The sequence below is a fragment of the Scyliorhinus canicula genome, chromosome 4 (assembly GCF_902713615.1).
Source record: "Scyliorhinus canicula chromosome 4, sScyCan1.1, whole genome shotgun sequence".
In the NCBI taxonomy this organism is placed as follows: domain Eukaryota; kingdom Metazoa; phylum Chordata; class Chondrichthyes; order Carcharhiniformes; family Scyliorhinidae; genus Scyliorhinus; species Scyliorhinus canicula.
This window is the reverse complement of record NC_052149.1, coordinates 191,321,008-191,334,437: the sequence shown is the minus strand read 5'-3', so window position 1 is coordinate 191,334,437 and position 13,430 is coordinate 191,321,008. Positions and strand designations below refer to the sequence as shown.

General features: G+C 46.1%; 1 protein-coding gene across 1 annotated transcript in view; it reads right to left on the bottom strand.

The window, feature by feature from the left end:
* Positions 1–13,430, bottom strand: part of LOC119965257 (collagen alpha-1(XXIII) chain-like) — a 241,183-nt gene that overhangs the window by 119,103 nt on the left and 108,650 nt on the right. Inside the window, exon 7 of the mRNA XM_038795758.1 lies at positions 8,146–8,172. Coding sequence (XP_038651686.1) covers positions 8,146–8,172 — 27 coding nt within the window. The remainder of the gene's footprint in view (positions 1–8,145; positions 8,173–13,430) is intronic.

The window sequence follows — 13,430 nt, the reverse complement described above, 5'->3', positions numbered from 1 at the left end:
ATATGACCTGATGGCTCCATGAGTTGACTAATGAGCTTGTACCTGTGCACTAGCTTTCAGTGACTAGTGCACATGGACAGCGAAGCTCTTTTGCTCCTCTACGGCTTCTCGTCTCTCACCATAAAGCATACACCGGGATTTGTCTTTCTCAGATCCAAAATGGATGACTTCATACTTCTCAACACCGAACTCAATTTTTCGTGTAATCTGTTTTTGTCCCATACATTACTTCCTGCTCACATTCACACTGTGCCTCTTAACTTGCTGTCGTTTGTAAACTTGGAGATACAACTCTCTATTTCTTCATCCGAGGAATATATATATACACCAGAAAGCTAAAGCCCAGCACACAGCCCTGAAAATCAAATTTGTCACCAAAAACCAAATTGTTATTCATTTCTGGGAGCGGGAGAGGGAGAGCCGCAGTGCAGCTTGGGAATCCGGTAGGTGATATCTATTCCAGCGTTCCGGCTGGGCAAAAAAAACAAACTGAAAAGTGATGGCAAAGGAAAGCTGTGACCTGATTGGCTGGTAGGGAATCTGCACAAAATTTTAAAATTAAACATTGGTAAACTAATTAAACATAATTAATTAATTACTTAATCATAATTAAAAGGGGTATCTGAGCCAGAGACAGGAGAGTACTGTATTCAGCATTTACATTTATAGTAGAACTCTAGTGTGAGGAAACAGTAACTTTTAAAAATTTATTTTCGATTTTAATTTATTAATTAGTTAACGCAATGTTAATTAGAGGGGTGCAGTGCTCTGACTGTGACTTGTGGCAGGTCCGGGAGGCTTCCAGCGTCCCGGATAGCTACATCGTCAGAAAGTACACCCAACTGGATCTTCTCACAGACCGCATGGTTCGGTTTGGGCAGCAGTTGTATGCACTTAGGAGCATGCAGGTGGCAGAAAGCATCATAGACAGCAGTTATATAGATATGGTCACACCCAAGGTGCAGGAATCCCCTGTGGTTGCCCCCCTCTCTAACAGGTAAACTGTTTTGGATACTGTTGGGGGGAATAGCCTATCAGGGGAAAACAGCAGCAGCCAGAATAGTGGCACCACGGCTGGCTCTGATGTTCAGCAGGGAGGGTCAAAGCGCAGAAGAGCAATAGTCATAAGGGACTCTATAGTCAGGGGCACAGATAGGCACTTCTGTGGGCGTGAAAGAGACTCCAGGAGGTATGTTGCCTCCCTGGTGCCAGGGTCCAGGATGTCTCCGAACAGGTAGCGTTCTGAAGGGGGTGGGCAAACACGCAGAGGTCGTGGTACATATTGGTACTAACGACATAGGCAGGAAATGGGGTGAGGCTCTGCAGCAGAAGTTCAGGGAGCTAGGCAGAAAGTTAAAAGACAGGACCTCTAGGGTTGTTACCTCGGGATTACTCCCTGTGGCATGTGCCAGTGAGGCTAGAAATAGGAAGATAGAGCAGATAAACACGTGGCTAAACAGCTGGTGTAGGAGGGAGGGTTTCCGTTATCTGGACCACTGGGAGCTCTTCCGGGGCAGGTGTGACCTGTATAAGAAGGACGGGTTGCATCTAAACCAGAGAGGCATAAATATCCTGGCCGCGAGGTTTGCTAGTGTCACATGGGAGGTTTTAAACTAGTATGGCAGGGGGATGGGTACCGGAGCAATAGGTCGGAAGGTGAAAGCATTGAGGGAGGATTAGGGAATAGGGCCAGTATGGCTCTGAGGAAGAGCAGACAGGGGGATGTTGCTGGTTTAGCATAGGGCTAAATCACTGGCTTTGAAAGCAGACCAAGGCCATTTTTCATTTCAAAACAGTGGGACTGGTGGCCTGAAGTGCATATGTTTTAATGCAAGAAGTATAACAGGTAAAGCAGATGGACTTAGAGCTTGGATTAGTACTTGGAACTATGATGTTGTTGCCATGGAAAGGAGTAAAAGCACCAGGGTTGTTGTGATGGGAGACTTTAACTTCCCCAATATTCAATGGGACTCACTTAGTGCGAGGGGCTTAGATGAGGCAGAGTTTGTAAGGGGCATCCAAGAGGGCTTCTTAAAACAATATGTAGATAGTCCAACTAGGGAAGGGGCTATACTGGACCTGGTATTGGGGAATGAGCCCGGCCAGGTGGTAGAAGTGTCTGTCGGGGAGCATTTCGGGAACAGTGACCACAATTCAGTAAGTTTTAAAGTGTTGGTGGACAAGGATAAGAGTGGACCTAGGGTGAATGTGCTAAATTGGGGGAAGGCTAATTCTAACAATATTAGGCGGGAACTGAAGAACCTAGACTGGGGGCGGATGTTTGAGGGTAAATCAACATCTGACATGTCGGAGGCTTTCAAATGTCAGTTGAAAGGAATTCAGGACTATCTAGGGAAGGATGTGCTGGCCTAGGAAAGGGTCTAGAGGAGGTTCATAAGAAAGATCCCTGGAATGAAGAGCTTGCTATATGAGGAGCGGTTGAGGACTCTGGGTGTGTACTTGTTGGAGTTCAGAAGGATGAGGGGGGATCTTATTGAAACTTACAGGATACTGAGAGGCCGAGATAGAGTAGACGTGGAGAAGATGTTTCCACTAGTAGGAAAAACTAGAACCAGAGGGCACAATCTCAGATTGAAGGGACCATCCTTTAAAACTGAGATTATGAGGAATTTCTTCAGACAGCGGAATCTGTGGAACTCTTTGCTGCAGAAGGCTGTGGAAGCAAAATCACTGAGCGTCTTTAAGACAGAGATGGATATGTTCTTGATTAATAAGGGCATCAGAGGTTATGGAGAGAAGGCAGGAGAATGGCGATGAGAAACATATCAGCCATGATTGAATGGTGGAGCAGACCTGATGGGCTGAATGGCCTAATTCTGCTCCTATATCTTATGGTCTTATAGTTTAGAATGTATTGCCCATCCCTAATTGTCCTTGAGAAGGTGGGTGGTGAGCTGCCTTCTTCAACCACTGCAGTTCTTGTGGAGTAGGTACACTCATTTCTTTTTTTTTTTTACATTTTTTTTTGTAAATTTAGATTACCCAATTATTTTTTCCAATTAAGGGGCAATTTAGTGTGACCAATCCACCTACTCTGCACATTTTTGGGTTGTGGGGGTGAAACCCACGCAGACACGGGGAGAATGTGCAAACTCCACACGGACAGTGACCCAGAGCCGGGATCGAACCTGGGACCTCAGCGCCGTGAGGCAGCTGTGCTAACCACTAGGCCACCGTGCTGCCCTGAGTAGGTACACTCATAGTGCTGTTAGGGATAGAGTTCCAAGATTTTGAACCAGTGACGGTGAAGGAACTGTGACGATTGGAAATTTTAGGAATCTTGGCTTCCAAATTTTAGGACAATCGTGAGGGTTAAAAACTTGAGGTCAGAGTGTATGCAATGGATCATGTTTTTTAAAGAGGCGAGCTGTGTTCTGCAGGGTAGCTTTAGCAGCCAGCAGGTAAAATTGACCAAGGAAAATGTTTTTTCAGTCTGGGCTAATGCACAGTGTTTGCCTGGGGAACACCCTGGCGAGTTAACGTACTTGTAGTCCCTGGAAAGGTTAATTTGTCTCTTTAGGTCGGGGAGATGAGGTCACTGCTGTGTCGAGACAAGGAATGCAGAGAGACATTTTGAGAAGCTATGGAGAGAGTCAGGGTTTTGGAGAAAAGGCTTTTGGAAGTGAAAGTCTGATTGGGCAACCCTTGTGTTTTTAGACCATTTAAAAAGGCAGTTTTCTTTCCCAGTAGGATAGGGGAAAAAAGAGTAATAACATTTTAAAAGCAGAGCATTCATGTCTGAAGACAAGGAAGAGGCTGAAACAACCAAGTTGAAGCAGCAATTTGAAGACATTCAGCCAGAGTCTGAAGAGGTTCTATCAAGAATCACAGAATAATTCAGTGCAGAAAAGGCCCTTCGGCCCATCGAGTCTGCACCGCCGCCTGAAAGGCACTTGATCTGCCAATCCTAATCCCATTTGCCAGCACTTGGCCCATAGCCTTGAATGTTAAGGCGTGCCAAGTGCTCATCCAGATACCTTTTAAAGGATGTGAGGCAACCCGCCTCTACCACCCTCCCAGGCAGTGCGTTCCAGACTGTCACCACCCTCTGGGTAAAAATGCTTTTCCTCACATCCCCGTGAACCTCCTGCTCCTCACCTTGAACCTGTGAACCCTCGTAACTGACCCTTCAACTAAGGGGAACAGCTGTTCCCTGTCCACCTGTCCATTCCCCTCATAATTTTGTACACCTCAATCTGGCCTCCCCTCAGTTTCTCTGCTCCAGCGAAAACAACCCAAGCCAGGGTTCTGTGCTGCAAGTATTACTCTATGAACTGCTAACTTTAAGCTGGATCAAAGGCTGTAAATTTATTTTCTTGTTGTTTAATGAGAAATTGTATAGTTGTGTTCAGGGGTAAATGTAAGCTGTTCTTTTCAGGTGTGAACTTTAATATAGTATTTATAATAAAGTTTTGTTTTAAAAATAACCAAGCCCTATTTCTTCCTGCAATCACTCCTGGAGCCTTATTCTGGATGCTGTTGAGTTTTCTGAGTGTTGTTAGAGATGCACTCATCCAGTCATGTGGAGAGTATTACATCACATCCTTGACTTGTGCCTTGTAAATGGTGGACAGGCTTTGGGGAGTCAGGAGGTGAGTTACTAGCCACAGGATTCCTAGCCTCTGACTGCTCTTGTAGCCACAGTATTTATATGGTCAGTCCAGTTTCTGGTCAATGGTAACCCCCAGGATGTTGATCGTGGGGGTTCAGTGATGGTAATACTATTGAATGTCAAGGGCGATGGATTGATTCTATCATATTGGAGATGGACATTGCCTGGCACTTGTGTGGTGTGAATATTATTTGCCACTTGTCAGCCCAAGCCTGGATATTGTCCAGGTCTTGCTGAATTTGGACATGGACTGCTTCAGTACCTGAGGAGTTGCAAATGGTGCTAAACTTAGTGCAATCATCAGCAAACACCCTGGGCGGGATTCTCCGAGTCTCCACGCCGAAATCGCGATCGGCGTGGGGGCGGAGAATGGATGTCAAACCCGAAATTCGGTCCGACTTCTCTCCCGCGACACTGAATTCCCAACGGTGTGGTTCTAACCACGTTTCCCTTGTCAGGAACAGCCAGTGGCAGCTGCAGAGTCAGTCTGTGGCTGCCCTGGTGGGGGGCGTGGTGATCCTTTATCGAGGGGGGCTTCACAGATGGCCAGGTTATTGATGGGGGGGCCACCGATCTGCAGACGCGCGCGATCCCGGGGAGCCTATTTTTTTGGTGCCGGTCCGCAGTGTGCGTACGCCATGTTGCGCGGGGCGGCTGCCGCAGTGCGCCGCAGTGCGCCGCAGTGCGCATGCGCGGACCCCCGACCAGAAGTGCAGGGCCCCGTATCAGCAGCAGTAGTTGCGAGGACTACTCTGGGGCCCTGCTAACCCCCTTCAGGTGGGAGAATCACTCTGGACTTTCTTCAGGAAAATCCAGAAGGATTCGCCAGCGTTTTGACGCTGGCGTGGGAACATAGCCCCATCATTGGAGAATCCCGCCCCCTGTCCACTGACCTTATAATGGAAGGAAGGTCATTGATAAAGTAGTGAAGATGGTTGGACCTAGGACACTACCTTGATGAGCTTCTGCAGTGATGTTCTGGAACTGAGATGGTTGAGCTCCAAACAACAACAACCATCTTCCTTTGTGCAAAATACAACTCCAATCAGCAGAGAATTCTCCCCCTTATTCCCACTGACACCAGTTTTGCTAGGGCTCCTTGATGCCATACTCAATCAAGTGCTGCTTTGATGTCAGGGGTGGCATGGTGGCGCAGTGGTTAGCACTGCTGCCACACAGCACTGAGGACCCGGGTTCGATCCCAGCCCCGGGTCACTGGCCATGTGGAGTTTGCATATTCTCCTCGTGTCTGCGTGGGTCTCACCCCCACAACCCAAAGGTATGCAGGGTACATTGATTGGCCACATTAAAATTGTTTAGCACATAAGTAGTCCTGAGTTGTAGCTTCACCAGGTTGACACCTCATTTGTCAGTATGCCTGATGTTGTTCCCAGGATGCTCTCCTGCACTCTTCATTGAACCAGGGCTCATCCCCTAGCTTGGTAGCATTGATAAAGTGGGGAATATACCAGGTCACAAGGTTACAGATTGCGGCTGAGTACAATTCTGCTGCTGCTGATTGCACACAGTGCCTCATGTATGACCAGTCTTGAGTTGCTAAATCTGTTTGAAATCTATCCCATTTAGCGGTAGTACCACACAACATGATGGAGGGTCCCCTCAGTGTGAAGCCTCTGTGGTGATAACACCTGCTGATACTGTCATGGACAGATGTATCTGCAGCAGGCAGGGTGGTGAGGATGGGGTCAAGTATGCTTTTCCCTCTTGTTGATAACCTCGCCACCAGCTGCAGTCCCAGTCTAGAAGCTGTGTCCTTTAGGACCCAGCAAACACAGTCAGTATTGGTCCTATTGGGCACTATTGGTGATGGACCTTGAAGTCTCCCCCATCTAGATTACATTTTGAACCCTTGCCATCCTCAGTGCTTCCTCCAAGTGGCGTCCAACATGGAGGAGTACTGATTCACCCTCAATGCATGGTAATCAGCAGGAGGTTTCCTTGCTCATGTTTGACCTGGTAGCATGAGATTTAATGGGGTCCGGAAACAATGGTGAGGACTTCCAGGGCAACACCCTCCCGACTGTGTACCATTGTACCACCACAGCTAATGAGAACACTCTTCTACCAGCTCACTAAATACTCTTTTCTTCCTCCAAAGCTTGCAAGACATTGCCCCTCTGTGGCTCAGAAGGAATCCTCCTCTGCCCAGTATGTAAGAAATTCCCATCCCTCCCCAGATCACAAACTCTCGCTCCTTACTTTCACAAACACTTCGCCCCCGCCTTGATTCACAAGCTACTTTGAATCATTCTTCAAATTCTTATAGACTCTTTATTCCTTCCTTAACACATAGAGGGAGAAATGAAATATCCTCACCTGAGGGACATTTGGAAGTGGCGAGGGGCAGTTAATTGGGTGGTGGGTAGGTACCCTACCATCTTCCCACCTCCGTCCCAATTGAATCCAGGGCAGAATGGCTCATGGACAACTCTCCTGCTCTGCCACCAATTAAGGCCCTTAAGTGGGCCTTATCCCACCACTGTTGGTATTCAATCAGCGAAGGTCAAGGGAGTCACTGGGAGGGAACCCATTTCGGGCTCACAGGGGCTTCCTTGTTCAAAGGCACTTGGTGCCTGATCGAGAAATCTGGCAACGGGAATGGGGAGTTTACTTAGAGCCACCCTTCCTCCCACAACCCTCCACCCCTCCCTTCCTCCCCACAACCCTTCACCCCTCCCTCACTCGTCTTTGGCCTGGGTCCCTTAGTGATCATGGGCCTCTGGTGGGTGCATTTCTGGCAGTGGCCAACACTTCTGCAATTTCACATTCCACAATTTAGCTTGTTTTTTTCTGGGATAACTGAAGCTCAGTGGTCTCACCTATGACATGAAAAGCGGCAGAGCAAGAATTTATGACAGCTGCAATCACGGTCAATATTCCTTCAGCTGGATTATATACAGGGGGAAGGTGATGAGGAGAGAACGATTCTGAGGGTAGGTGAAGGGAGGGTGGTGAGGTAAAGTTCTGGATAAATGGTCCGAGGAAGTTTTACTGTTTTTCCATTTTCCAACACTTTGAAGCGAACAAAATGTTCAGCGTTAACTACGGCGAGAGACCCAGAAAAGGCTTGGGGAACATAAAAGAAAAGCAAATCCAGGGAGACGGCTCAGCCACATCAGGGATTGTCACCCAGTTCTGTCTGGCCTGCCCCCATGTCACTGGAGTCTGAACAATGACCAAAACCTGCTAATCGTGATTTACACTTAGTTGGGAAGCTGTAGATTGAAAAAAATGTTTTAAACATTCCCTGAGGTAGCAAAGGAAAATTCTCCATTAAGTTAAAGAAACATAGCAGAGAAACTAAGGCGTCTTAATATAAATCTCAGTTAAATTTTAGTCAAGATTTTCCTGTCCTGTGACAAATCACTATTGATTTTCACATTGTTTTTTAGTCACTCAATTTAAACTGTGTTGTTCTGTTCTTCCTACAGCAGGTAATGAGAAAGTAATGCAAGCTTCTTTTGAACATTTATAGACCAGAAAATACCTACTGGCTTTCCATCCAATCCAAGAGGGCCCTAGAATCCAAAACCAAAACAACATTTTAGAATCACAGAATGTTTTAATGAGCAGAAACATATCAGCATGGCTGTGTACATAAGATGCTGGGGAGTAGAACTTTGTTTCAGTCAGTGGTACAGTGCAGTCAATAGGACTGAATATCAGACACTCTGGTTACCAGGCGGGGGATTTGATATCACCCGTTTTGGCCACTGTCTCAGACCAATTTCTATCCCTCACAATCTGATGTAGAATAATAGAGCTGTGAATGTGAATGCATAATTTCAATTTTGTACTTTGCTATGTATTATAATGAAATTAAGTAGAACATAGGTGGAGGCTGAAAAATGCCTTCATGTTGTGCGTTTAGCAAAACGTCTTGTTGCAGACCCATTTCACAGCAGCATTACTTAAAAAGCAACACTTGCATCGAAAGTTATTATTGTCATCTGTGACAAGCAATGTAATGTTAATTGTAGACTGTAACTATATTTTCCTTAAAATGGGGCTGGTTTAGCGCAGGGCTAAATCGCTGGCTTTGAAAGCAGACCAAGCCAGGCCAGCAGCACGGTTCAATTCCCGTATCAGCCTCCCCAAACAGGCGCCGGAATGTGGCGACTAGGGGCTTTTCACACTAACTTCATTTGAAGCCGACTTGTGACAATGAGCGATTTTCATTTCATTTTTCATTTCAAATGTTTAACAGACAGAATTTTAGAATGAGCAAATACAAATGATCAAGAAAAAAAAGCAATGCAGGGATATATGCTCGCCAACCCTCTGCAATTTTTCAGTGGCCAGTTCCCACTTGGAGAACTGGCTTGTCCATGAGAGCTTGAGCACACTAGAAGTATTAGCATATGTCAAGTTACTCATCATTTTCACTCCTTCACTTCAGCTGCAGAGGTTGTCGGTTATGCACCAATAGTAAATGTGCAGAGATGGATGGAGGGAGAACAAAGGGCAAAAAAATCAAAGAGGAGCCTGTGTCAGTGCCCCAACGAGTGTAGCTATGCACAGATCTCATAAGTTAAATGATGTTTTGGGAAAACACTCACGAGCCAACCTCTTCTGCCTCCTACTGCATGTAGCAAGCCCTTAACTAGCTTCTTCAACAGTACATTGTGAACATGCTGCGATTCCTGTATTAATAAAACTTTCTGAAAACTATTGGAGCAATCTTCCACTCAATCTCTCTATTTGACTTTGACAGTTCCCTCTGGACATCCACCAACAGGAGGATGTGCATGTTCCTGCCCTGACTGTTGAATCAGCATACAACTCACAAATAGCTTTACAAATATTACATATAATTTGTAATACTTCTGCATGATACAAATCTCTGAAAAACTTGCAATGCCTATTAGACATCAGAGCATTATCGCTAAAACCTGCCAATCATACTTGGATTGTAATTCTGTGGCACCAGTAATTGTAAAAGTGCACAAACATAAATATTTCTTAAAAATGTGATGGCTGTGCAAGAGTTTTTACATTGCGATAACTCTTTGCTGACTACTCCAGTAGCTCACTCGAGTGGCTATTATTCATGCTTCAGCCTTTATATGAGAGCTGTATGTGACCTTGGGGGTATTACAGCTGAATACAATCCCACCCCACCTGATATCCACACACATTTCCAGTAGAGATAATTGAATAACAATCAGGGACAGGAAACATGGGCAGTTTTCCTTTTGTAACCCAGGCCCCTGCAGCAATTATATGAAATTAGCAAATTCAGCACAAGTCAGAAATTGAACCTGGGACCTTCCTGGTCTGTTTGGCTAATCTACTCACTGGAGAAACTCATGAATGAGTCAAGGGAATCGGTGAAAATGTTTTAAATGGGAACACTGCACCTGACTTTCAACTCCTGGTGCTAACTATGTAGCTTATGCATTATTGAACCAGAAGGCATACAGCAATAAAAGTTAAACTGGCTTCTCGTCATAGGAATAGAGGCAGATGGTAAGAAATTAGGAATTGAAGGCTCTACCCCTGAAGGTTTATTTGCAGTATAAATAACTGTCTATAATTTAATATAAAGATCTCATATCTTACCCCGTTCACGATTAGCGTCTAGTTCACACAATCAAAATTGATTTTTTACGGTAAGGAAAATACCACAGGTATAATTTAAGAAATAGCCATCATTGACAATTGTAACAAGCAACTACAACAAAACAACTATTTCAAAGTTGAACCCCCTTAATCTGGTGTGTGCTGGCAGGAGGAGAGTTAAGATTGTGGGGGAATGGGGTTACATCATATTGCTGCCCCTATAATTTAAACTTGCATGAAAGGAGATATGGGAAGGTGGCCTGCCTCAGAGGAAGGGGTCCAAGTTGTCATAATATACACACAGGTATATGATGGTGCACAGACAGGCAGTGATTGATACACAGGATGACCAGTGAACACACAGATCACAGCAGCCAATCACCAGACAGGGCATGCCCACTATAAAGCCAGAGGGCACTAGTTTTCCCGCTCTCTTTGGATCCAGCCTCTGCAACAGTCAGAGCCCATGAGCAGCAGCTAGAGCATACGCCATGTGGTAGTAAGATAGTCTGGTCAGGTTAGCCTCAGGTCTCCAGTCAAGTCAGCATAGTGTCAACCCACAGTTAAAGTATGTATGATAGTTAAGAGATCAATAAAATCGAGTTGCATTTCTTCAAGTGTTGGAAGCCTGTCTCTCTCACTACTGCAGTAAACGCAGTCCTCGCAGACCCAGCTTACCCAACACATCACAAGTAAAATGGCAAAGTCACAGGCCTAGATAGAGGATGGATAAATTCCTGAAAGAGGCCAATATATTTACTTGTAGAATCTACGTAGATCACCAAGGAACCGTGCCACCCAGTGACTGAGGTCTGTTGGTGCTTGTCTTCATGAGTTGGAAGTGAATTTCCAGCGATTTTTACCAAATTGGCCATGGGCTTTTTCCTGCCTCTTGGAAGAGCTCTGGTGAGAGCGGGAGTGTTTTTACATTAGACTAGGATAAGACATGTTTTATAGATCAGGTGGTGTTTAGGCGTACTTCCAGTTTATAGTTTTGGATGCCTGTGAGTGTCTTTCTCTCCCTCGCTCTCTCATTGCTATGTTTCTATCTCACTGGTGTACAGTAATTATAATCTCAACAGAATACCGAGGATAATCACATGATAATTAGATGCTTTGTTTGCCTTCAATATAAGATTTAAAAACATCCAACTAAAAATCAGTAAACTTAAATTCGGGAGGTTAACAGCCAAACAGATAAAAGTATTAAGGGGGGAGAAATTGGGTTTTTGAGTGCTTGTTTTCTTAGTACTACATGGCCTAACAGTATATCTGCGATGTGGGCAAACATTTCCGATAGGACCTGCATCGGATGCTATCTTGGTGAACGATTTGTTCACATGAACTCCCAAAGTTTGTTGTTGACTGTTGTTTTGTGTCACATTCTTCTGCAAGAAAGAGGGATATGTGCCAGTGTGTACTATGCAATACCTTTTGGTGATGTGTGTTATGATTGAATAGCTGACAGTGCAAGCAGGTTGTGAAATGTAACTGTGTGGCTTGCAACAGTTCTAAGTGTGAGAGTGAGATAATGCAAATGAATTAAAGGTTTGAGACTGATTGATAGATGTTGGGAATATGGTGAGTTCAGCAGTGGATGAGGCTGGTGGTACCATTGTTAGGATATGTCACTTAACGATTAACTCACTGACCTTGACAATTTGTGTGAGATTAAGAACCATCTTGCACTGCACCCAGATTCTTGGAGGAACATTCCTGCCATTGACTTCCACCACTGCGACTTTGCACTACCTCCTGAGCATATGTCTGCGGGGCCTCCTGTACCCTACAGAGGCAAGACATCTCCGACTTTTCGACTTTTTCCACCAAGACCTCCAGTGTCTGAAACTTTCCTGCGCACTCTCTCGCATGTTGGCCATTCTTTAATGTATCAGATTCAGTTTTCAAATCAACACGCACCAGCCCCTCCATGTTGATGTGGTCAATGTTTACAAACATTGGGGTTTCACCACTTAGGGATATGAATGAATCAAAGCTGCAGATGGTTTTATGGGCTGTCAATCACAGCCCACCACTCCAAAGCTATGAATGGCTTACAGATAATGGATCTGCGAGAACCAGACGTATGCACAGCTGCTCTCATAGAACATAGAACATACAGTGCAGAAGGAGGCCCATCGAGTCTGCACCGACCCACATAAGCCCTCACTTCCACCCTATCCCCGCAACCCAATAACCCCTCGTAACTTTTTTGGTCACTAAGGGCAATTTAGCATGGCCAATCCACCTAACCTGCGCGTCTTTGGACTGTGGGAGGAAACCGGACCTCCCGGGGGGTCCCTGTAGGGGGTCCCTCTAATACAAGGGGCTCTATCGAGGGGTCCCCCTATTTCAGGGGTCCCTATTCGGGGTCCCCCTATTACAGGGTTCCCTATCTGGGGTCCGCCTATTACCTACCTTCTGGGGGTGGGAGGGTTTATTACAGGGTCCCCTGGGTGGGGGCATGTCGGGTCACTCTGTACTTTGGGGTGGAGGTCACAGGAAATCCAGAGGGCTGCTGTGTGTGGTGGTGGGGGTGGGGGTCAGGCCCAACTTGTGATGCAGGAGGCTGGCCGGCCATGGGATCTCACTATTGGGTGCCTGCTCAAGATGGCGGCTGATAACAGGATTCTCTGGAAATCCCTCGAATTCCACACCATGCATAAATTTGCATAGCCTGGAATACTGACTTCCATCCTGCTTTACGACTGCAAGGGGATCGTAAAACTCAATTCAGCTCTGGCGGGAGAACATAGGTCGAAATTCTCCAAAACAATTTCTAAGTGTTGTAGCGAGTGGGAATAGTCGCGAGCTTCCGAGTTCTCGGCCCAGTGAAGCTGGCAACGCTATTCAATGTTAATTGGTCCACTTAACGAGGCCCCATGGGCTTCTCATCGCAAATGAAGGATAACCAGCTGATTGGCTGGGACCGTGCCGCCTGTCCCCTGCTAACAAGGTCAAGCAGCACTTAAGCTTCACTTACTCAGCCAACCCCAGCCAGCTCACAACAATGGCGCCGAGGTGACCAGCCCCAAGATTCGGAGATGCTAACCTGGGGAGACTCCTGGACGCGGTGGAGGCCAGGAGGGATGTCCTGTTCCCCCGAGTGTCCTGGAGAGTCAGCCACAAGGCAGCCAATACTGCCTGGGATGAGGTGAATGCAGCTGTCAGCTCAGGGAGTGTGACCAGGAGGACTGGCCCCAGTGCCGAAAAA